Source organism: Callorhinus ursinus, unplaced genomic scaffold (genome assembly GCF_003265705.2).
Source record: "Callorhinus ursinus isolate GAN/ISIS: 27379988/994484 unplaced genomic scaffold, GSC_fseal_2.0 scaffold12, whole genome shotgun sequence".
In the NCBI taxonomy this organism is placed as follows: domain Eukaryota; kingdom Metazoa; phylum Chordata; class Mammalia; order Carnivora; family Otariidae; genus Callorhinus; species Callorhinus ursinus.
Genome location: NW_027397074.1, coordinates 54,275,721 through 54,299,735, shown reverse-complemented (window position 1 = coordinate 54,299,735; position 24,015 = coordinate 54,275,721). Strand labels below are relative to the sequence as shown.

Genomic DNA, 24,015 nt, shown 5'->3' with positions numbered 1-24,015 from the left:
CTGTACCTCTGAAACAAATAATGCAATATATGTTAAGAAAAAAAAAAAGAAGAAGATAGCAGGAGGGGAAGAATGAAGGGGGTAAATCGGAGGGGGAGACGAACCATGAGAGATGATGGACTCTGAAAAACAAACTGAGGGTTCTAGAGGGGAGAGGGGTGGGGAGATGGGTTAGCCTGGTGATGGATATTAAAGAGGGCACGTTCTGCGTGGAGCACTGGGTGTTATGCACAAACAATGAATCATGGAACACTACATCAAAAACTAATGATGTAATGTATGGTGATTAACATAACAATAAAAAAATTTAAAGAAGAATGTTTGCCTATGGGGCGCCTGGGTGGCTCAGTCGTTAAGCGTCTGCCTTTGGCTCAGGTCATGATCCTGGGGTCCTGGGATCGGCCCGCATTGGGCTCCCTGCTCAGTAGGGAGTCTGCTTCTCCCTCTTCCACTCCCACTGCTTGTGTTCCCTCTCGCTGTGTCTCTCTCTGTCAAATAAATAAATAAAATCTTAAAAAAAAAGAAGAATGTTTGCCTAGCCCCTGATGAAAATAATTTTTACTTTTACTTAAAAAATTAAAAAGTCTGCCCTGACTCTCCTACCAAGTTCTCCTGACTGTTCCAGGAGAAACAGTTGTGTTGAATTTTATTTTCTCTGCTTTCAGAGCTGAGATTCACCTGAGGAAATAAAGTTAAACTCTTTCTTTTAACAAACTGAGTTAAAGATAGTATAAAAAACATCCTAATCCATGGAATAGCCGTACTGCCTCATTTAAAGGAAAGAAGAGCAAGCGATTGATTTCTCAATTTCACATGGAAAGTGGTACCTACATCAGAGGGTTGGCTTCTTTAGTGCACTACTTGGTCCAGAGTAAATGCTCAGAACATGTTGTTGCTTAATACAGCAACATTGTTGGGGTTCATTATGGATTTGAAGGTTTGGGGTTTTTTATGTTGAATTTTTTTATTTTTTCTCATGTTCTTTTAATGAAACTTTTTATTTTGTGGTAATTATAGAGTCACATTCAGTTGTAAGAATTATTACAGAGTTGTAAGAAACACTACACAGCTTTTACCCGGTTTCCACAATGGTAAGATCTTACAGAACTACAGGACAATACCACAACTAGGATACTGACATTAATACAGTCAAGACACAGAATATTTCCATCGTCCCAAGGATCCCCCATGTTGTATTTATAGTCAAACCCACTTCCTTTCCATCTCCACCTCCTCCTTAACCCTGACAATCACAAATCTCTTCTCCATTTTTATAATTTTGTCATTTCAAGCATGTTATAGAAATGAAATACAGTAGATAACCTTTTGTAATAAGCTTTTCTTCTTTAACTCAGAATAATTCTCTGGAGATTCATCCAAGTTATTTTACATATTTATATATCTTATTTTTTTTATTGCTCAGTAGTTTCCATGTTGTGGATGTACAACAGTGTGTTTAACCATCACCCACTGAAGGCCACCTGGGTTGTTTCCAGATTTTGGCTATTATGAACAAAGCTGCTATAAGTGTTTCTCTGCCAGTTTTTATGTAAGCCTAAGTCTTCACTTCTCTAGGATAAATTCCTAGGAGTGTGGTTGTTGGATTATATGGTAGTTGCATGTTTACTTTTTTTTGTTTTTTTGTTTTTTTAAGATTTTATTTATTTGAGAGAGAGAGAGAGTGCAGCACACGCGAGTGGGGAGAGGCGCAGAGGGAGAAGCAGACCCCCCACTGAGCAGAGAGCCCCACGATGCTCGATCCCAGGACCCTGAGATCATGGCCTGAGCCAAAGGCAGATGCTTACCTGACTGAGCCACCCAGGAGTCTCTGCATGTTTAGTTTTTAAAGAAGCTGGCCAATTGTTTCCCATAGTGGCTATATAACTTTACATTTTCATGTACACAATGGATGAATGATCCACTTTCTCACTACCCTCTTCAGCATTTGGTGGTGTCATTTTTTTGTTTTTGGGGGGTGTATTCTGTTACATAGGTAGTAATATTGTGATTTTAGTTGGCATTTTCTTAGTGGCTAATGATGCTGAACATCTTTTCATATACTTGTTTGTCACCAGTATATCCTCTTCGGTGGAATGTCTCTTCATGTTTTTCCCTGAATTGCTATTTCCTGTTGAATTTTCATGGGTCTTTATATATTCTAGATAGTAGTCCTTTATGAGTATGTGGTTTATAAATCCTTTCTCCCTTTCCATAGCTTGTTTCCTCATCCTCTTAACAAGGTCTTTTGCAAAAGTTTTTAATATTGATGAAGTCCACTTTATCAGTTTTTCCTTTTATGGATCACGCTTTTGATGTCAAGTCTAAGAACTCTTTTGTCTAGCCTTATATCCTAAAGTTTATCTCCTAGGTTTTTTTTCCTAAAAGTTTTAGAGTTTTATATTTGACATTTAAGTCTATGAACCATTTTGAGTTAATTTTTGCATAAGCTATGCCAGAGAATTCTAACATTTTATTATCTCAATGTTGACATATATTGTCTTTTTTCTTTCAATTTGAGATCTTCCTGGTTCTTGGTATGATGAGTGATCTGTAATTGAAATCTGGACATTTTTATATTATAAGACTTTGGATCTTACTTAAACCTTCTGTTTTAGCTGGCTTTATGTGATACTACTTGGCAGGGGAAGCAGGGAGGGTGCTAACTCATGATGGCCGGAGGTCGAAGTTTGTGTTCCCCATATTATCTTCACTAACACTGACCGTTGGCAATGAAATCACCAGCTCCCAATCTGGCTTTCTCTAAGGAGGTTATTAGGGCATCTCTGCACAGCTTTGTGAGCATGGAAGTCTAAGCTCCCCACTTGGTGTGGGTGAGGCCAAAGTTTTTTGTGATCGTCAACTGGAGTAGAGCAGTTATTACTAAAAGTTTTGTCTTGCTAAACCACCCTTTATCTGACCCCTTGGCCAAAGAGAGTAAACTTTTGTTGTTTGTAATTGTTGGTGTAATTGGCCAGCTTCTTCAGCTCCAGGTGTGAGATACCCGAAGCAGAAAGAAAACCCAGAGAGCGCAGTACCATGTCCTTCCTCAGGTCCCAAGGTCCCTGGTCAGACTGCTCTCTCTTTTCTCCACCTTCAGACTCTTCTATTTGTTCTCTATGTAATAGCGAGGTTTGTAAAGTAGTACTTAGCAGGAGGAATAGGTAAAAATGTATCTACTCCATCTTCTCCAAGGCAGAAGAAAGTTCTCCTTCATTATATGGTTTTGATGGTGACATTTTAACTGTTTCCTGGCAATAGAGTTCTAACACAGTTTTAAAATCATAAATAGCCCAGCAAACCTCAGAACAAATGCTGGCTCTGGATAAAGACTGCCTGAGGTCAGAAGCTAAAACACTTTTTCAGACTGCTTTGTATCCAGAGGCAGAGTTGTCAATGACAAATCTCTCTGGGGTATGCATGGCCTTTAGGCCTTCACCATACAATAATCAATGCAAAGTAAGAGACTTGAAGGCATTGAATCAGGTTTGCAGATGAAGTTGGGGGTAAGGCAGGCAGGGTGTTCATCCATCCTTCTAAATTTTAGGAAAATCACATAAAGAGAAACTTTCCCCAGCATAGCCATGTTGTACCTTCCTCCGTTTTGCAAAAAACCAAACTCTCACAAGGTGTGTAGATTGAAATTTGCTGGCACACATGCACTTGAATTACTTGGCTCCTTTGGTTTTATGCTGTAAGACATTTTTTTCAGGGTACGCAAGCAGATCTGCTTTGAATCCTACTTTGCCACTTCATTACCTGCATGCTCTTGGGCAATTTACTAATATCTCTCAGCTTCTGTTCCTTTGTCTTTAAAACAGAAAATAGGGGCGCCTGGGTGGCTCAGTTGGTTGAGCATCTGCCTTCGGCTCAGGTCATGATCCCAGGGTCCTGGGATCCAGGCAGCGGGCTCTCTGCTCAGCGGGGAGCCTGCTTCTCCCTCTTCCTCTCCCTCTGTGCGCTCTCTTGATCTCTCAAATAAATAAATAAAATCTTTAAAAAATAAAAAAATAAAACAGAAAATAATTGGACCTCTCTCAGTTACTATGAGGATTTCATCACATCTGTAAGGGCTTAAACAGTATCAGTTTACTTTAGTCATTATTATAGTAGCAACAATAGTCACAGTAGTGTTTATTATGATTGCTGAATACTTACATTGTTATAACTAATTCTGTGGTGAGGAGAATGAGCTGGTCATTCACAGAGTCAGTCCTCTGTGGGCTTTGAAGACTTAATTTCTTTACCATTTTCTCATGGAGAACAGGCTCTCTGAATAATAGGGGGTCTTTATATGGCAGTCCTACATTGAACACTTCGCAGTCTTTGCAGAAAAAGTGCCCACAATAAGTGGACGTCCTGTGGGTGAAAGCAGTTCCCACAGTGCGTCATGGCGAAGTGTTCCAGTTCTCTTGCGGGTCCCATGGCTGTCACCGTGCCTCCCCATAATGCTAACGGGAGGACTGGCTTCCGCTGCATCATAATTCTAGATAACAGTAGCCTTATTTTTACTATTTAAAAGGATTGTACTTTTTGTTCCTTTACCAACTGTTCTTTAAACTTTAGAATGCTTTCTCTTGCTAGAAAGAAGAAAAAACACCATTGTAATCGGTTCCTTTCAAAAATCTAATTGTACGGGGAAGCAGAGTTAAAACAGCAGCGTATATGGCCGTTTGCTCGCACCCTCAACTGATTGGACTCCAGAGTTCCTTACAATTTATAAATGCTTCTTTCTTTGCCCATAATTTGGTTTAGCACCATTAATGGTGCAGGTGACTCAACTCAACATAGGCCATGTCTAAGAAATATACACTTGTCTATACTTTTCATGCACTGTGGGCTTCTGGTTGAGGGGGAGGAGGAATACAGAATTCTGTAAGGAATTTCTGGAAAAAATAGTGCATGTGTATAACAGAAGGTTTCATGAGGGCCGTTGTTGTAACCATCTAATACTCTTGTTATTCTCAATTATTGTTAGAAATGCCCACTATACGCAACGTATACATAAAATGGATGCAAGCCACTGAAACACATAATGTTTTAAAGGCAATGTATACGTAGATAACTCCCACACTGAAACAAAGCTAATCTTGGCCAAGAAGGTTTTCATTGATTCTTTTTAACAAATTGTTGAGTCTTGGGGTTTCTTAAAGTTTTTTTAAGATTGTGTTTATTTATAAGAGAGAAAGCACAAGCTGGGGAAGGGCAGAGGGAGAGGAAGAAGCAGACTCGCTGCTGAGCAGGGAGCCAGACCTGGGGCTCAATCCCAGAACCCTGAGATCATGACCTGAGCCAAAAGATAGACACCCAACCAGCTGAGCCACCCAGGCACCCTTGGACACTTAAAATATTTTGAAAACAAACAAAAATTACATTATAGATGAAAAATATTTTAGTAAAATATTGGACATCTAAGCCTCTTTTTCTTTTGGAATATGGTTGACACACAATGTTATATTAGTTTGAGGTATACAACTTAGTGATTAGATGAGTCTGTACCTTATGCTGTGCTCACCCCAGGTGTACCTACTGTCTGTGCTACTGCGCTGCTATTGAAGTATCGCTGACTGTACTCCGTATGCTCTGCTTTTATTCCTGTGATTTACTCGTACCATAAGCAGAGGCCTGTATTTCCCTCTCCCCTTCACCCATTTTGCCCAACCTTTCACTCCCCTCCCCTCTGGCAACCATCAGTTCTGTATTTATAGGTCTGATTCTGCTTTTTGTGTGTTTATTCATTTTTTTTAAGATTCTATTTGTGAGTGGAATCATATGATATTTCTCTTTCTTAGTGTGACTTTTTTCACTTAGCATAATACCCTTGAGGTCCATCCGTGTTGTCTCAAATGGCACGATCCCATCCTTTCTTATGGCTGCATAATATTCCATTATGTATATATACTACATTTTCCTTATCCATTTGTCAGTTGATGGACATGCAGGTTGCTTCTGTGTCTTAACTATTTTAAATTGTAAATAATGCTGCAATAAACACAGGGGTATATATATCCTTTTGAGTTAGTGTTTTTGTTTTCTTTGGGTAAATACCCAATAGTGGAATTATTGGATCATATGGTATTTCTATTTTTAATTTTTTTGAGAAACCTCCATACTCTTTTCCACAGTGGCTGTACCAATTTACATTTCCACCAACAGTGCGTTGAGGATTCCTTTTTTTTCCCACATCCTCTCCAACACTTGTTGTTTCTTCTCTTTTTTATTTTAGCCTTTCAGACAAGTATGAGGTGATACCTCATTGTGGTTTTGATTTGCATTTTCCTAAGGATGAGTGATATTGAGCCTCTTTTTGTGTGCCTTTTGGCCATCTATATGTCTTCTTTGGAAAAATGTTTATTTAGGTTCTCTGCCTATTTTTAAATCATATTGTTTGGGTTTTTTGGTGTTGAGTTGTGTTGTTATTTATATATTTTGGATATTAATGCTTTATTGGATATATCATTTGCAAATATTTTCTTCCATTCAGTAGGTCATCTTTTTGTTTTGTTAATGGTTTCCTTTGCTGTGCAAAAGCTTTTTATTATGATATAGTCCCACTGGTTTATTTTTGCTTTTGTTTCCCCTGCCTTAGGAGATATACCTAGAAAAGTGTTGCTATGGCCAGTGGATATCTAGGCTTCTTAACAGGTTAAATGTGCTTAGAGTTCCTAAATAGATTAAGTGAATACATAAAATGACATTGCAGAGTAGATGTTCGGATTAACAACACATCATAAATGTGTCAAAGATTAGATACCAGGATAAGTTGTTTGCAGTCTACACCAGATGTGACAAATATAGATAGTAACCTGTATTCAAAGAAGTGTTCCTATGTACACTGACTATAAATATGTAATGAAAGTCTATTTTTTTAATAACTTTTCTTCTCATTACTAAAATTATTGCAAGAATATGTAATTCTTTTTACTTCAAGGTATGTCACTATTCACAGGATGGTATGTTTTAGGAATAAACATTTTAAGAATATGAAGATAGTAGCTATATTAGAGATCATATGGCTAGGATGTAGAAGAACTAAGAGATGAGAAATTAAATGGGTTTCTACTAAATAGATTTGCGTTTTTAAGTTGAAACTTAATAGAGAGGTTAAAAAGTCAGACATTGGTTATCAACTGATAAGATTTTTATATGGCTATTTATATTTGAATTATGACCTCAAACTCAGGTATATTTCCTCTATAAAATCAAATCAGTCTGAGCAGTAGGTAGAAGAACCAGAGATACCTGGGTTCATATCCCAGCTTCACCATTTTCTAACTGTGAAACCTGGGATAAATAACTTAACCTTAACAGATCTTACTGTAAAATGAAGTTAATGGTGTCCACCCAACAAGGAATGAACTTGATAGTATAGTCAAAAATACTATAACTTACACCTTGTTCCATTCTGTAAATGTTGTCATAATGCCTTTTTTTAAGCTTTATTAAGATGTAGTTGACATTCAAAAAATTGTACATATTTAAAGTATACAGCTGGTAAGTTTTGACCTATGTCTATATCTGTGCACCATCATCGCAATCAAGATAAATAACACGTCCATCACTCTCAAAGTTTGCTTGTGCCCCACTCTCTTTCCTCCCTCCTGCCCCGCCATACTGCCTCATCCCCAGGCAACCACTGACCTGCTTTCTGTCTACAGATAAGTTTGCATTTCTAGAATTTTATATGAATGGAATCATACAGTACATAGTTACTCTTAGGGTTTTCTTTGATGGGGGTGGTGACATTTTGACCTCTTTCCCTCAGTATAATTATTTGAGTTTCTTCATTGTTGTTGTGTGTATCAATAGTTCATTCTTTTTTAATGCTGAATGGTGTTACCTTATATGGATATACTACCGTTTGTTTATTCGTTCACCCTTTGGTGGACATTTGGGTTGTTTTTTGGTTTGGGCTTTTCTGTTCTATTTATCTGTTTTTTTCTGTTTTGACACCAATAACACAATAAGTCTTGAAGTCACATAGTATAAGTCCTTCAACTTTATTCTTTTTGAACGGTGTTTTGACTATTTCTTTTTTTTTTTAAGATTTTATTTATTTATTTGACAGAGAGAGACACAGCGAGAGAGGGAACACAAGCAGGGGGAGTGGGAGAGGGAGAAGCAGTCTTCCCGCGGAGCAGGGAGCCCGATGCGGGGCTCGATCCCAGGACCCTGGGACCATGACCTGAGCTGAAGGCAGACGCTTAAAGACTGAGCCAGCCAGGCGCCCCTGTTTTGACTATTTCAAGTCCTTTACATTTCCACATGAATTTTAAAATCAGTTTGTCACTTTCTACCCCACAAGAGGCCTGATGTGATATTGATTGGGATTACCCTGAATCTGTATATCAATTTGAGGAGAATTGACATCTTAACAATATTAAATCTCCTAACCTGTGAACATAATATTCTATTTATTTAGGTCTTCTTTAATTATTCTCATCAGTGTTTTATGATTTTCAGTGTGCTGAGCTTTTGTCCTGTATATCACTAAGTACTTCCATGTTTCAGTGGTATTATAAATTATGTTATTGTAAATTTCAGTTTCTGATGACTCATTTCTCATCTGTAGAAGTAAAATTGATTTTGGTACATTGATCTTATGTTCTGAGACATTGATTAATTCACTTGAGTAGTTCTAGTAGCTCATTTAGATTTGACAGCATTTTCTATGTACATAAATATATTGTCTGTGAATAAAGAGTTTTTTTATTCTTTCCAATGCATATCCCTTTATTTTCTTGTTTTATTGCACTGGCTAGAACCTTCAGTATAATGTTGAATAGAAGTGGTGTACTGTTTAAGCTTTGGAATGTCTGAAAAGTATTTTGTCTTTCTTTTTGAAATATTTTCTGCTGGGTAACACAGTCTTAATTGATTGATAGTTGTTTTTGTTCTTTCAGTAGTCTAAAGGTGTTGCTCCATGGTTTTCTAGCTTATGTTATTTCTAATGAGATATATCTCATCCTTATCTTTGTTCCTCTGTATGTAATGTGTCTTTTTTTCACTGACTGTTGTTAATATTTTCTCTTTATCTCTGGCTATTTTATTATAATGTACCTTTGTGTATTTTTTTCATGTTTCTTGTGCTTAGGAATTGTTGAAAGTTTTTAATACCTAAGTTTATAGTTTTCAGAGAATCTGAAATTTTTCCCCTTATGTTTTCAATTACTTTTTCTGTGCCCTCCTCCTCTTTGAGATCTCCAATTACATATATATTCTGCTACTTGAAGTTGTTCTATAGTTCACTGATGGTTTTTCTTTTATTTCCTTTTTTTTTCAATTTAATTTTGGAGAGTTTCTACTGTCTTCAGGTTCAGTAATCTTGTCCTCCGCAGATGTCTAATCTGCCATTAGTTCTATTAAGTAAATTTTCATCTCACACAATATAGTCTTCATCTCAATTTAGGTCTTTGGCTTTCTTTCATGTCTGAAGTTAACATGTTCAAACTTTCTTACAGCTTCCTGAATATATAGACTACGGTAATAATAGCTATTTTAATGTCTTTTACTGCTAATTCTACTTATTTATGTCATTTCTGGGTCTGTTTTTACTGATTTTTTTTTCTCCTCATTTGCGTCATTATTTTTTCCAGCTTCTTTGTATGCCTGGTAATTTTTTATTGAATGCCAGACATCGTGGATATTATGCTGTTGAAAATAGGTTTTTTAATTCCTAGAAGTATCTTTGAACTTCACTTCGGAATGAGGTTAAGTTTCATAGGAACTATTGTTTCATATCTTGCTTATGAACTTTCTTAGGTAGGATCAGAGCAGCATTTATTCTAGGTGTAATTTTTCCCTGTTACTGAGAAAAGGTCTTTTTTAGTATTCTGATCCCCTGATATGGCAAGGTTTTTCCAGTCTTGCTGGTGAAAAAAAGATACTATTCCCAGTCTTGTGTGAGCACCAGGTGGTATTCTCTCATTCCTTTTGGCTTATTATTTTCCTAGCCTTGGATTGTTTCCTCACACACATGCACTAAAATATGAATCATTGTGCCCTTAAATTTTCCATATCTAGTGTTAAGTACCAAGAGTTTCTTTGTTCATTAACAAAGTATTATGTTGAGCTTAGAAGATAGATTTCTGCTAGCCCTTACTTGTTAGTTTCTTAAATATTTGTCCCACTAAGTGTGTGGAAATGATTATTTGCCATACTTGTGTGTTACGAATGTTTATCCTTATGCAAGAAGCCAGCCTGCATCTTTGGTTACCCTGACCTGGTGATTAGGTAGCATCTCCAGACCTTCCTTGGCAGCTGGAAGGGATACATTTGACTTTCCTGACTTAGCTGCCTCTGTTAGAAAATCCCAATTATGAAAGCTTTCAATTCCTGATTTTACACGTGAGTCTATAGCCTCTTTACACGTAAATGCAAAAAAAAAAAAAAAAACAAACAAACAAAAAACAACCCCCATCAATTCCCAATTAAAGTATGTTTTTGTAAATTTACCATCAGTTACCACTGATTGCTTCTCCTGTTGTGTTCATATTGTTTTAAATGTTATTGTTCTCATTAAAAGTAGATAAATATTTTTGCTGAGCAAAAACCGTTGCATTAGAGCATAACTATTTTAAATTAGATGTACTTTGGGAAATGTAAGCAAGTGACAGCGATTTTATAGGTCTTCAAATCTATGGATGCTAGTTTTTTCATTATTAATTTTTAAGAATGGACGTTTTAGGAGTCAATCACATAGCACCCAAACAAAAAAGGATCACAATTAAGCTATTTTTAAAAGGAGTTTGAAACCAACATTGTAATATATGGCTTTCTCTATACCCTGCCCATCAGCAGACCAGAACTCAAATGAGTTGGAGGAGATTGTGTAAATTCACAAATGGAGCAAGAGGTACAGGAAGAGCTTTGAAGTCAGAAAGACATATAGATAACTTCAGCTCCTCTACTTTTTAGGGATGTGACTTTGGGCAAGTCTTTTAGCCCACTGAACATACAATTTATCGTCTTTAAATAAATATTATACCCCCTACCTCATAGCACTGATAATGAGGTTCAAATGACATACTGAATTAAGGTAGAGTAAATGCTCAGTGAATGGCCTTACCTCCTTTAAGTGTGTGAAATTAGTTTCCTAGTGAAAAGCTTCCACCCAAGTCAAACAAACAAACAAACAAACAAATCTCCTAATTTGGAAATGCATATATACCAAGAAATTTGGACTATAATATTGTTACTTTAGATTTAAAGACTTCATAGAGTGACTTTAGATCCTAGTGGGTTTTTTTAAGTGTTCTATTTGAGGGCAGTCCAAAGTAAGTTACTGATGTTCATTTTTACTCTTAATAAAAAAAAATAAGCCTTTTTTTTTTTTTTAATTAGGGGGAGTTTGTGGCTTGTCTCCTGTCCTTATTACGACAAATGACAGATAGACATTATCAACAACTTCTTGATAGTTTCAATACAAAGGAAGAATTAAGGGTAAGTGACTTTTTTTTAATTTCCTATGTCTTTGTAGCTTTCCTTGTTCTCATCATCATTGTTAAGATAGTTCCTTGACAGTTGTTTTACCTGTTTGTGTTAAATTCTAAGCTGTTTTTTCTCACCTTCATCCACATACCTGACTATCTGTCTTGGCTCATTAAGATTTCAGCTACTCAAGCAAAGCAATTAACTTTTATTTTGTACAAAGATATAGGATTTGAAATACCATCAGCAAAATCCAATAAACTAAAACAGAATCACAGACCTAATGAGACAAAAGCAAATAGACTAACTCTAGTTAGGTGGACTTAGGAATATTGCCTTTATAGAAGGTAAAGGTGAATATATAAATACATTATCTGACTTGATCCCTCTAAAACCAAAATGAGGAGTTCTGGCTACAACGTTCTGACCCCAGAGAAACAGAGTTGTATTTGATATTCTCTATCAGCTACAGTCTAATCAATATGCTGTGCTAGTGTGACAGGCTGACATTAAATAGAAAATATTGATGCCAGGTTTATAAAAATTCAATCTTTGCTGAGATTTAGGAAGCTTCAGTGCTTCCTTCATGGTGTTCACTAAAACCTTAGAAGTTGATTGTCCTCAATTTGAGGAATGACCTGTCATCTCTTCTCATTTACTTTTACTTCTCTTTCATCTCTTGAGTTTTCCAGACACATTCATATGTAAACCATCATAATGGAAGGGGACTTACACGTCCGTGGTGGAGAATTACAGGACAGGAGGAACAGTCACGCTGAAATGTTTGCGTGACTGGAAGCCTTCACAGCACCTCAGGGGAAGACTTGTAGATTTTTTTTTTAATATAGATCATGGACGGGGATCACTTATCTTTGATCTGGAAGATGTTGCATGACCTCAGAAGCATCTTTCAGTTACTTTGGAGTGGTTGACAAGCTGAATCATGAAACAAAGAATAGTTTGGGCAGATACAGTCTCTCTAGCAGAAAGTCAGTTGGCATATATCCATGCCTAAAAATATGTTTTTCATGTTTACTTTCAATCCTGAGTTTAGAATTAAAAACAGATAAAAGGCCTTAGAAAATGCCCACTCTACACACAGAAATCCATGTGGCTAAAAAGGAAGATAATTGTGCAGTCATTAACTTTCTTCAGAAGTTGAATATGTAAAACAGTTAAGGAACTAGGTTTTACGTAAGAAGTCTTTGACTTCATGTTTCAAAATTTCCCCATAGGAAAGGCTACTTATTTTTACAGAGCCTGGGAATAAAAAATAGCAGAGAAGCACACATTGAAAATCATGATTAATTTAATCTAGGTATTGAGTTTTATGCCTTATTATTCACATTAATAATAATAAAGCAGATGGAAGTCATGAATAAAGTGTTTTATGTGGCCTTTCCTCATTTCAGTCAGCCACACACCTTTTCACAATTTCCCACTTCAAAATTAACTGGGCCTTTGGGCCAGGAAAATTATTGAATGCTATTAATTACCTCATCTACCCTTTAAGCAATATCGATTGAGAAATTCAGGCAACTATTGGTTTTGTTATGTGGCCAGGTACAAATTGTCCAGTCCCTGTAGGGGGAGAAATCAGTCAAGTAATAGGCATTGACCCCACAGGTAGTGAACTCCCAGGGTAAGCCCATGGTGCTTTGCAGCATCTGGGAATTGCTGCCAACCTAAACTCATGACATGAGAAAAAGTCCCCCAAGAGGTCTCAGCTGAGAACTAAGAAGATGAGTAGGAGTGTGCTGGGCTTACCTTTGGCTAGGACATTCAGATCTCTCAGCTAAAATGATACCAGAATATGCTAACTGACAAAGCACTTTCTACACCACCTTTATAACAGTTACTCAAACCTGGAATGTTTTACTTTATTTGTTTTTTGTGAATCCCCAACCCCTAACTACTAGATTATAAGCTCCTTGGTGTGTGAAGCTTTGGCTGGTTCACTGCTGTATCCTCAGATCCCAGAACATGCTCACCACATTGTAGGCACTCAAGAAACATTTGTTGATTGTTTAATAGAGTATGAGGAAGAGAGTTGTAAGACACAAGGCTCTCTGAATGTGTATGGATTTTATTTTGAGGACACTTGGACTCTGTGGAGGGTTTTAGGAAAGAGGGGAGAGCCATGATCCCATTTGAGTTAAGAAAAACCTGTCTGGTTGTGCTACTGAAAACGAATTAGCCAAGGTCAAACAGGAGGTAGAAGCCTATAAAGGATCTGATGCAGTAGTCTGTGCTAGAAATGACTGTGGCCTGAAAGTGAGATGATCCTGATGGTAGATTCTAGGGACATTTAAGGAAGTTGAATTGGCAGGTCCTGGTGACTGAATTTATAAAAGAGGTGAAGTAGAAAGAAGAGTTGAAGATCACTCCCAGGCTCTTTGACAACTGGCCAGATGTTGGTGCCATTCACTGCACGGGGAACCCAGGAGATGTGGGTGTACAGGCTTGGGAGCAAACATAAATCCAGTTTCAGCTAGAATTCAGTCACCTGAGGGACATCAAAATGGAGATGTCTTATAGACAGTGTCTGAAGTTGAGGAGAGAAAGCTGGGCTGCAGATACAGATTTGGAAATTGTCATTTACATCAATGGGAGTAGATGGGAACATCCAAGGAGAGTGTAGAGTATGTAACTGAAGGGATCTGAGTAGAATCCAAGCATCAAAGAAGAAGTGTTGGACACTGCTTGCTACTGCAAGGAGGTGAGGTAAGATCCTCAAAGGGTCCTTTAATATTGTTGATGAACTCGATGAGCAATTTCAGTGCAATGGTGAGAAGCCAAGCTGTCATGAATTGAGGAATGAAACAGAAAAAGATGCAGTAGATGTATAACATGTTCCAAGAAAAGGAGGATAAGGTGTCTACTGACAGAGAACTTTGGATATCATGGGAATATTTATAATGGAGGAGACTTAAGCATGTTCAAATAGGAACGATTCGAGCTGGTAGAGGAGAAGCTGAAGGTGTAAGGAAGAAGTGCAGAGGGTAGTGAGGTTCCCTGAGAAGGCAGCAGGAGGAGACAGAAGTAGCCTTGACTGGAGGAAGATCATTTCCCCAGTGTAAGAGTGGAAGGGGAGTAACTGGGGGGAAGGCAAACTAAAGGTCACTTATTTTATTAAAAGCTAATTAGTCATCTGGTTTTAATCTGTATTTTGAAAGTTCAGAGGTCACCTTTTAACAGATCCATTTTTCTTGTTCTCATTTTTCTTCAAAGCCAAAAACCCCTGTTTTTGCTACTAAAACCTACAAGATCTTTCAAAGGTAGTAACACTGGTCCACAGTCCCTTATGCAAAGTCCTTACTAGCACGTGTATTTTAGAAATTAAAAGCTTTTTACATTTCAGGAAGATAATGTGGTGCACATACTGTGTATGATATAGGACCTCCAGTAGGTTTTGGGATAGCCACTCTAATTAAATATCTTACTATTTCTGCAGTCAAAAAATATTCACTCTAAGTGGGATTAAACAAAAACTGAATAGTTCAGGTCAGGTTTTGCTGCCAAATGGATTATAAAACCGAATTTTTAGAATACTTTGAGATTTTACTTTTGTAGTAAAGAAACTGAGGACCTCTAACAGCAAACACTTAAATAAAACTTTGTACATGCAAGGTACTGTTCTAAAAGACTGATTCATATAACTCATTTAATCCTCAACCCCCTGAGGTAGGCACTATTATGATTTTATTACAAATTCAATTATTTGATTCAACAGACATCTATTGAGCACCTTGGCTACGCATTGGGGATATCAAGACTAGTAAAACAGTCTCTCTTAATGCTTTAATGTTAAGAGCATCTAAATCAGAGAAAGACATGTATCACATGACCTCACTGATATGAGGAATTCTTAATCTCAGGAAACAAACTGAGTGTTACTGGAGTGGTTGGGGGTGGGAGGGATGGGGTGGCTGGGTGATAGACATTGGGGAGGGTACGTGCTACGGTGAGCGCTGTGAATTGTGCAAGACTGTTGGATCACAGATCTGTACTTCTGAAACAAATAACGCAACATATTATAAGAAAAAAGGAAAAGAAGAAGATAACAGGAGAGGAAGAAAAGGGGAGTATGTCAGAGGGGGAGACGAACCATGAGAGATGATGGACTCTGAAAAACTGAGGGTTCTAGAGGGTAGGGGGGTGGGGGGATGGGTTAGCCTGGTGATGGGTATTGAGGAGGGCACGTTCTGCATGGAGCACTGGGTGTTATGCACAAACAATGAATCATGGAACACTGCATCAAAAACTAATGATGTAATATATGGTGATTAACATAACAATTAAAAAAATTAAAAAAAAAAAGAGCATCTAAGTCGTTATAAATGAGTGTGACGTATATAAACAACAGTGGTGGCGGCTGACAGTTATAGAGTACCCCCTCACCCCACCCCCACTGCCATGGGCCGTGCAGTGCTAAACACTCTTCCTGCAGTGCCTCGTTTTACTCTCCGCTAACCTCCCCCAAACTCTTTCCACCCCCGCAAGGAAGTAACTGAGAGGGCCTGGAATTCTGTTAACATCTGAGCTCTTTGCTCAGGCAGCTAAACTCAGCTCTTTCTTATACTTTAATGAAGTTTGTTCAACCCAAATCTTTGCCATCAAATTGCATAAAATTTCATTTGTCAACTCTTTAAAAAGTAATAAGGCAGTTCCGGTCATGAAGTGGGCATAAAAGAGGCCAAATTAATGGAAGGAGAGTTACTTGGTTTTGTTTTTTTTTTTTGTATCTACCTTTAGGTTAGAAACGGAATATATAATATATAAGGGAACTGCATGCAAGTAAAGGTACAGCTTAATAAAGTGGTATTTAATGGAAAATTATAACTGATACTGGGATTAGACCTTAAAACTCCCATTTTACCTACTGGTTAAAAGTCATAAAGTATGTCCCTCTCCCCTCCACACACATGTATTCTATCCCCAGAGGTAGCTACTGGTGATACATAAGGTTGTCCTCACAGACTATTTTTTATGATATACACATACACATTTTTAATGGGAATCCTACTATTCATATTAGTTGCACTTTTTCACACAATAATATGTCATGAATATTGTAGATATCACTGTATCATTTCTTCCTCCAAATTGCACTATATGGATGCTAATAATTTAATCATTCCCCTTTTGCTGGGCATTCAGGATGTTTCTGACTTTTGCCAAGAGAAAGGGTACTGCAGGGAACATCATGACCCACATGGCTCTATAGACTTGTGCCCTTATTGCTGTAGAATGAATTCCTGGAAGTCGAACTAATAGATCATGGGATATATGGATTTTAAATCTTCCTTGATACAGAGAAATTATATGTTGAGATGTTCCAATTAATATTTTTGTTGTTCTTTATCCCTGGCACTGCTAAAAAAGCACTGCTTTTTTCTTTCTTCTTATCAGTTCAAAGAAAGATACGGCCAAGCATTTCACAGTGGTTCTCTAAATGAAATGAAAATGAAAACAAATTTTGAAAGTACGGAGTTCCCAGATTATTGGTGTTTTAATTCCGTTCTTGCTTGAAGAATCAGGACGTCTCCAGGGTTACTGTTGGAGTGGCTCCTGGCATTTTGAACAGTATGCCATTTCTTCTCCTGGGTCCTCAGGTGCTCTGTGTGAGTGGTGTGAGTCACAATGTCAACAGGACTATGTAGGAGCAAGGACCAGAGGGCTGGTACTCTGCATTGTGTAGCCCTTTCCTTCCTTGGAACATGGCAGTATTTTAGAAATGGACAAAGGCAAAGACCAGGAAGTGATTCGACCTGTTTCTTTTCTTTTTTCTCCTTCTGTAGTCAGTAATGTTTTATTATACCCCCACCTTCTGCTGAGGGCTAAGGTTTTGTCCATATCCATGGTATTTCTTGTACATGGAAAGCACTGAGGCTCCTGTTCTTTGTTTTTGTTTTTAAAGATTTTATTTATTTATTCATGAGAGACAGAGGGAGAGAGAGAGGGAGAGAGAGAAGCAGAGGGAGAAGCAGGCTCCCAAGGAGCAGGGAGCCCGATGCGGGACTCGATCCCAGGACCCTGGGATCATGACCTGAGCCGAAGGCAGACGCTTAACCGACTGAGCCACCCAGTTGCCCCCAGTGCAATATGATTTTTTATTTTTTTTATTTTTAAAAATTTTTTAAAGATTTATTTATTTGACAGAGAGAGACACAGCGAGAGAGGGAACACAAGCAGGGGGAGAGGGAGAGGGAGAAGCAGGCTTCCCGCGGAGCAGGGAGCCCGATGCGGGACTTGATCCCAGGACCCTGGGACCATGACCTGAGCCGAAGGCGGACGCTTGACCATCTGAGCCACCCGGGTGCCCCTGTTCTTTGTTGATTATGACTTTTCATATAGAACTGTGAGAACCCTACTTTAAGCAGGAAGTTATATACCTGTTCTGGAAGTTACGTACAGCACTATTACAGCCTTTCATTGTCTCCCATGTACTGGCCCCCTAGCCTTGAAAAATCATATCTGATCAAGTAACAGTCCAACTTGAAAACCCTGAGGACTTCCCATTACTTGCAGGACAGGACCCAGTCTCTGCCAAGTAACCCCTGTCCGCAGTGGACCCTCCATCGTCATTACCCCCCACCCTCGTCCAAACCCCTCTCATGACAGCCAGTTAAACTTACTTGCGTATTCCAGACCAACCATACAGTTTTTAATTCCTCTGAATCATTTTTTTTGTGTCTCCCTGAAATGCCTATTCTACCATTACTCACTCACTTGAATTGCTTAATTTTACCCCCGATTAATCCTTCCCTGATTTCAGCTCGTGCTGTAAAATCCAGCTCAGGAATCACTTTCTTTATGAAGTGTTCAGAGAATATGGTGCCCCCGCACCCCCACTCTTCCCCACCTTCTGTGATAGCACCCAACAATGCATTCTAAATGTTGTTCCCCTGGATCCTTGGTGACTGTGCTCTTTGAGAGTAGGGACCATGTCTTTGTGTCCCAAGCACAGAGCCTAGAACAATATATCTCTGTTGAATGAAACAACCCTCTTAATAAATGTCTGCATACCTCACAAACCATCTTTTTCTGTACAGTTATTTCAACTTAGAGCCTTTATTTTATTATAAAAAATAGTTCTCTAGCTCTCAAAGACTGAAGACCACTTGGGAGTTATTTTTGCATAACGTGCTTAGATATTCAACTTTAAGGTTATGAATTTCAATATGATAATAATTATTAACACCCTTTAATTGAATTCAAGCCCCATACCAAGGATGTTACACATTTGAAATTTGTAGAAAATTTTTTAAGATAATATTTGACTATAAGTGAAGGAAATGTGTTCCTAGAAGGCTCTGTCCCTGGCATTGCTTTTGTCATAAGGTGACCATGTCTTGGTCTATCTGCTTGTGTCGTGATGCTTTCTTTTCTTGAGTTCTTAACTCATGTTTCATGATCTCAGAATACCTCCTCCTGTGTCTCACTAATTCTGTTGCATCAACTTCATTGTGTCTTGTGCTATGCTGATACCACGGTATCCTGTATAAACACAAAGCCAATTTTTTGTACAATATAGTCAGGAAATGAGTGAAAAACAAATTTAATCCTCTCACGCCTCTGCCTAAAGCCCCTCACTGCCTTATATTGCCCTCAGGATAAATTTCCCCGTTTCTTGCCACTCCCCATTGCAGTCCAGGCAGCCCTGTGTCGTCTCTTGCCTTTAAGGCGTGCTGTTGCTCTTCCCTCTCCGTGGAATACCTGGTCCTCAGACTTATCCTCACTTGCAGCGCATGCATAGATCCGTGTGGTTTTTAGATTAGCATTCAGCTCTCCCGCCAAACTGTACACTCCGTTTAGGGCAAGCATTCCATTCAACTTACTGTGGAATGACATGTCACAGACGCTCCATAAATATTCTTGCATGAATAAATAAAAGAATGTATCTTACCCCACTAGGTGTCCCCAGCATCTAACACAGTGCCTGGTACGTAATGAAGCACTCAATATTTATGAATGAATAAATGTTAGTGATGATTTCTAAAATCATAAAAAATTGCTCTTGCTTTCTTTTCTATTTGAGTATGGCCCTTTTTACTGTTGTGGTTTTCACATGAACTTCCTTACTTGAACCTCTTGCACTGCAGAAAAAAGTGCTTCTGTAAAGTACCACCTCACTGTTTCTTTTTCTATTTTGAACCCTGATTTGAATAAAACTAGTAATGCAGTTAAGTTACCATGTTGTGCTATTTGAAGTAAACAAACAAAGAAGAAACTGCTCCCAGGCTACCAATTTTAAAATAGTGGCATATGAAACACTTATTTCTTGCTATCCAAATAGGAATATTATTATAGCAATGTTCTTGTTTTAAATTATGGTGAAGATGTGTTAGTTATTGTTATGTGTGCAAAATAATTTCGTATATATGTATGCAGAAGCACACATTCAGTGAAATGATGAGAGCTGAAAAGTACTTAGGGCAGATGGGGAAACAGCGGTGGATTTGGGGAGGACGGACAGAGGGCTGTTGAAGAATCCAGAATTCAGGTATTAGTGCTTTAAAATACTGGAACTGAGTTTGAATGAAACCAGTAGCATGGCAGCTGATAGTAAATCTTTGCAGAGCTCAGTCACATGATGGGAGTGCCACAGTAGAAGGTGTTTATGTTACCCTCTGATGAAACATTAGCCTACAGCTGAGAAATAAGAAAAAAACATTTGTCTAGTATAATAATAGATGAATGATCATACTGACTTTTCAAAATCACGTCTCACTACAAGGGACCTTAAAGGCTCCATAGTTTCCAAGGATGAGAGCTCAGTTCTGGAGAGGTTAAATAAACTGCCAAGGTCGATGGGCTTGTTCATTGCCAAGTCAGGATTAAAATCTTGATTTTCTGATTTTCACTGAAATGGCTTTTCATTGTCATTGTAAGATTGCCACAATGCGTTGGATTCTGTAAAGGTAGATGAAACTTGCATGGGTACTGCAGAAAGCTATTTGAGACACTAAAAAGTTTTCTTAGGGGAAGCAAAGGTTTCTGGCACTATGTGGGCGTTGGCCCAGTGTCGCACGCCGCCACACCTTTGATTTTGTGAGATAAGTGGGAATAAGAAAATAAGGTGGCACAGAAACAGATGGTCTGTCCCCAGCTCCTACACCTGGAATAACTTTCCCTTTAACCCCAGCCCTACAAAAGAAGAGCAACCAAAGTTGCCAGCCCAGAAGGTAGATGTCTTGCCTGCTATAACCAGTTTTTCAGACAGTTCTTTCTCTGTGCATCTTCCATCACTCTCTCCTACCCCCCAACCCCCATACACACACCCATTGCTAAGGGTGCTACCTCCAATTTCCGATTCCCTAAAAGTCGTGAGGGGAAAAGATGAAATTTCAATATTTTAGAAATGAAACTATTCCTAAGTCACTGTATACTATGAGAAGTGATTCCCCATCTTCAGGATTTTTTTTGAAACATCTATCTAAGCAAGCGCCACCAGATAGGAAACTGAAGTAGGATATAATTCTTTCAAAGGTAAATGCAGACATCCATTTTTGCAGGGATTATATATATTCATGTCTGGGAAACCCAAAAGAATGAACTGAAAAACTTTTTTTTTTTTAAAGATTTTATTTATTTATTTGAGAGAGAGAGAATGAGAGATAGAGAGCACGAGAGGGAAGAGGGTCAGAGGGAGAAGCAGACTCCCTGCCGAGCAGGGAGCCTGATGCGGGACTCGATCCCGGGACTCCAGGATCATGACCTGAGCCGAAGGCAGTTGCCTAACCAACTGAGCCACCCAGGCGCCCTGAAAAACTTTTTTGAAACAAGTTTTAGAAATGCATTAAGAAGGGTTTCTCACCGTTTTAGTATGCTAATGACCTACTTTCCCAAGAGGGGGCTGGAATGTGAGGGGTTTCCCCAAATTGTCTGACCTGCAGTAGAATTCATTTGGGAAACTCTTTGTCTGGTGATTCTGCCTACATGGGAAGTGTCGTTTAAAGGCAAATGACCTAGTGGGCATATTTCCACATGGCACATACTACACATATCAACGTATGTGTGTTGATGCCAAAGAAGCTAAAATAAATTCGTGTCAAAATATTTATGGGCTTGATCAAAGCTGTTAGAGTATGTTAAAAAACCACACACACACACACACACACACATACACACACACACACACACAGAGCTACCACATGTTTCTTATATTTTCAGATTCTTTCTATCTTCTGATGATATGAATGACAACCATAATCTTCTATTCAAGCAGCTTACATGTTTCACATAATGTGTTGCTGGGTTTCATAAATAAAACTCATGTGTGGTTTTTTTTTTAATTAAGCAGCACCATACTGTTGCTTTCAATCAGATTGGTAGATATATTTTCCTAGCATTGCTTGAGGTTATCAACAAATCTTTAAGTTTTCTAGTTAACAAATCTAAACTAGACTGAGCCAATCTCTTTCTGATTGGGCATGCTTTATGTCATTCAGTACATGTAGTATATCGTCTCCTTGAGTCCCCTTTAAGTGTAATATGCTGCAGCGTTTGGGGCCCTATCACTTGAAATGTTTTAAGAAGAGATATTTCTGTGTCTGGCAGTAGCTTCTTGTCAAGAATGTTTCTAGGTGATCAGTTTAAAGATAACATCTCAGTAAATACTGCTGCCCTCTGGCATGGCATCTCTGAATAATTCCTTGACACCGTCGTAGCTACGAAGCACTCACTGGGCTCAGCTTAGCACACATCCTTATTTGAGTGTATTCTACATAGCACATTCAGATTCTGTAAACCTGCATGCATAACATTAATGCTGTATCCTCAGAATGCCCTCGAAGAAACCTGGGTGTTTGCTTAAAATGCTTTTTAATGAACATAACTTTCTAAATTTTGACACCTACTTAATAGGAAGATCTGTTGATCGTTCTCTCGCTATGAAAAGTTCTGATGTTGAGGACACTATAATAAAAGAAAGAATGTATTTGCCTATTAATCTTCAACTATCAGTCTTCCCCTTTATTTATAAAATCTAAATGTTTAGAGTTTGTAAAGAGGAATGAAAGGTCATCTCCACCGTGTATGAGAAAGAAAAGGAAAAGAGAACATTTGGGAAGGGTAGCAAGCCAGTGGGTGTTGAGAATAGAATGGTGATGATTCCTTCTCCTGGTGAGCTATGGAAGCATGGCTTCCTTCTCTGTAGTTGCTTTGGAAATGGCAACAACAGTGCTGTGTGTGTGTATGTGTGTGTGTGTGTGTGTGCATTGACAGTTAAAATAACTCAGTAAAATGATCTGTTTCCTCCCTATCCAAGGATTTCCTGCTACAGATATTTACTGTGTTCCGGATATTGATACGCCCAGAGATGTTTCCAAAGGACTGGACTGTTATGCGCTTGGTGGCTAACAAGTAAGACGTTTAAGTTGATAATGATTGCAGCTCATTATATGGAGGAGAGGAGATACAAAAATGATTTTTCTAGTTTGATCTCAAGTTTGAAATCTTCAAATCCTGAGATTCTTTTTCTTTGTCTCTGAATTAACTTCTCTCATTTAAAAAAAATATATATTACTATTTGTTTTAAACAGGTGATACATTAACATAGTTCAAAAATCAAACAATATAAGAAGAGCGTACGTTGAAAAAAACCCCTTCCCATCTACTGTATTTATTCCTTACCCCCAACCTGTAGTTACCACTTTTATTAGCATCTTGCGTGACCTTCCAGTGTTCTTTTATACAGAGCCTGGCAGGTAGCATAACATATACACTATTTTGCACTTTACTCTTTCACTTAAAAATCCTGGCAGTCTTTCCACATTAATCCATAGAAAGCCCCTCATTCATTTATGTTTCTTTTTTTCTTTTATGGGCATATAATGTTCTATTGAATTGGTGTACCATCATTTATTTAACCAGCCCTGTTGCTAGACACTTGAGTCCTTTCTAATCTTTCTTAATTCATTTTAACTCAGCAGGATACATTAAGCATCTACCATGTGCTCAGCACTGGGGATAAGATATGACTCCTGAGTTGGACACATGAAGATTGAAGTTCCTTTTATGCAGCCAAGGGATATAGCCAGTAGAGAGCTGAAAATAATGCTCTCAGCAAAATTTGGAACTAGAGAAGACATTTGGAGAGATATTGACATAAAGTTGAATCTCTGGAAGTTGGCAAAACTAGTTTGTATTAGGCATATCCAGGAAAAAAATAAAAGATCTGAGTCAGTACTTGAAGGAGTAAGAGCCAGGAAAGGAGATTAGGCAGCTGCCAGAATGGCAGGAGCCTTTCCAGAGAGTAAGTATCATGGCGGTGTCTGCTCTCATGTTTCCTGTCTCTGTCATCTCAGGATACAGAATGCAGGTGAAGTTCTTTAGGAAACTGGCTGATGTTTACTTCCACACTCGTAATTTACCCTGTCTCATAAGCATTCTTTCCTTCACGTCTACATTTGCCTGCTTCTCCTTCCTCCTTTTGTCCAGCCCCGAACACCCTCATATTCAGGATAAAGGTTGAATTCTCCAGGTATCTATCCATAGACCAAAGACACCATATGTCCTCCCCAGATGCCAGGTATGGTGGTGGTAAGAGCCCCAGGAATATAGGGTTGGATTTTGATAAGATAT

General features: G+C 38.3%; 1 protein-coding gene across 1 annotated transcript in view; it reads left to right on the top strand.

The window, feature by feature from the left end:
• Positions 1 to 24,015, top strand: part of DOCK4 (dedicator of cytokinesis 4) — a 422,501-nt gene that overhangs the window by 310,639 nt on the left and 87,847 nt on the right. Inside the window, exons 27-28 of the mRNA XM_073899086.1 lie at positions 11,341 to 11,439; positions 22,700 to 22,794. Coding sequence (XP_073755187.1) covers positions 11,341 to 11,439; positions 22,700 to 22,794 — 194 coding nt within the window. The remainder of the gene's footprint in view (positions 1 to 11,340; positions 11,440 to 22,699; positions 22,795 to 24,015) is intronic.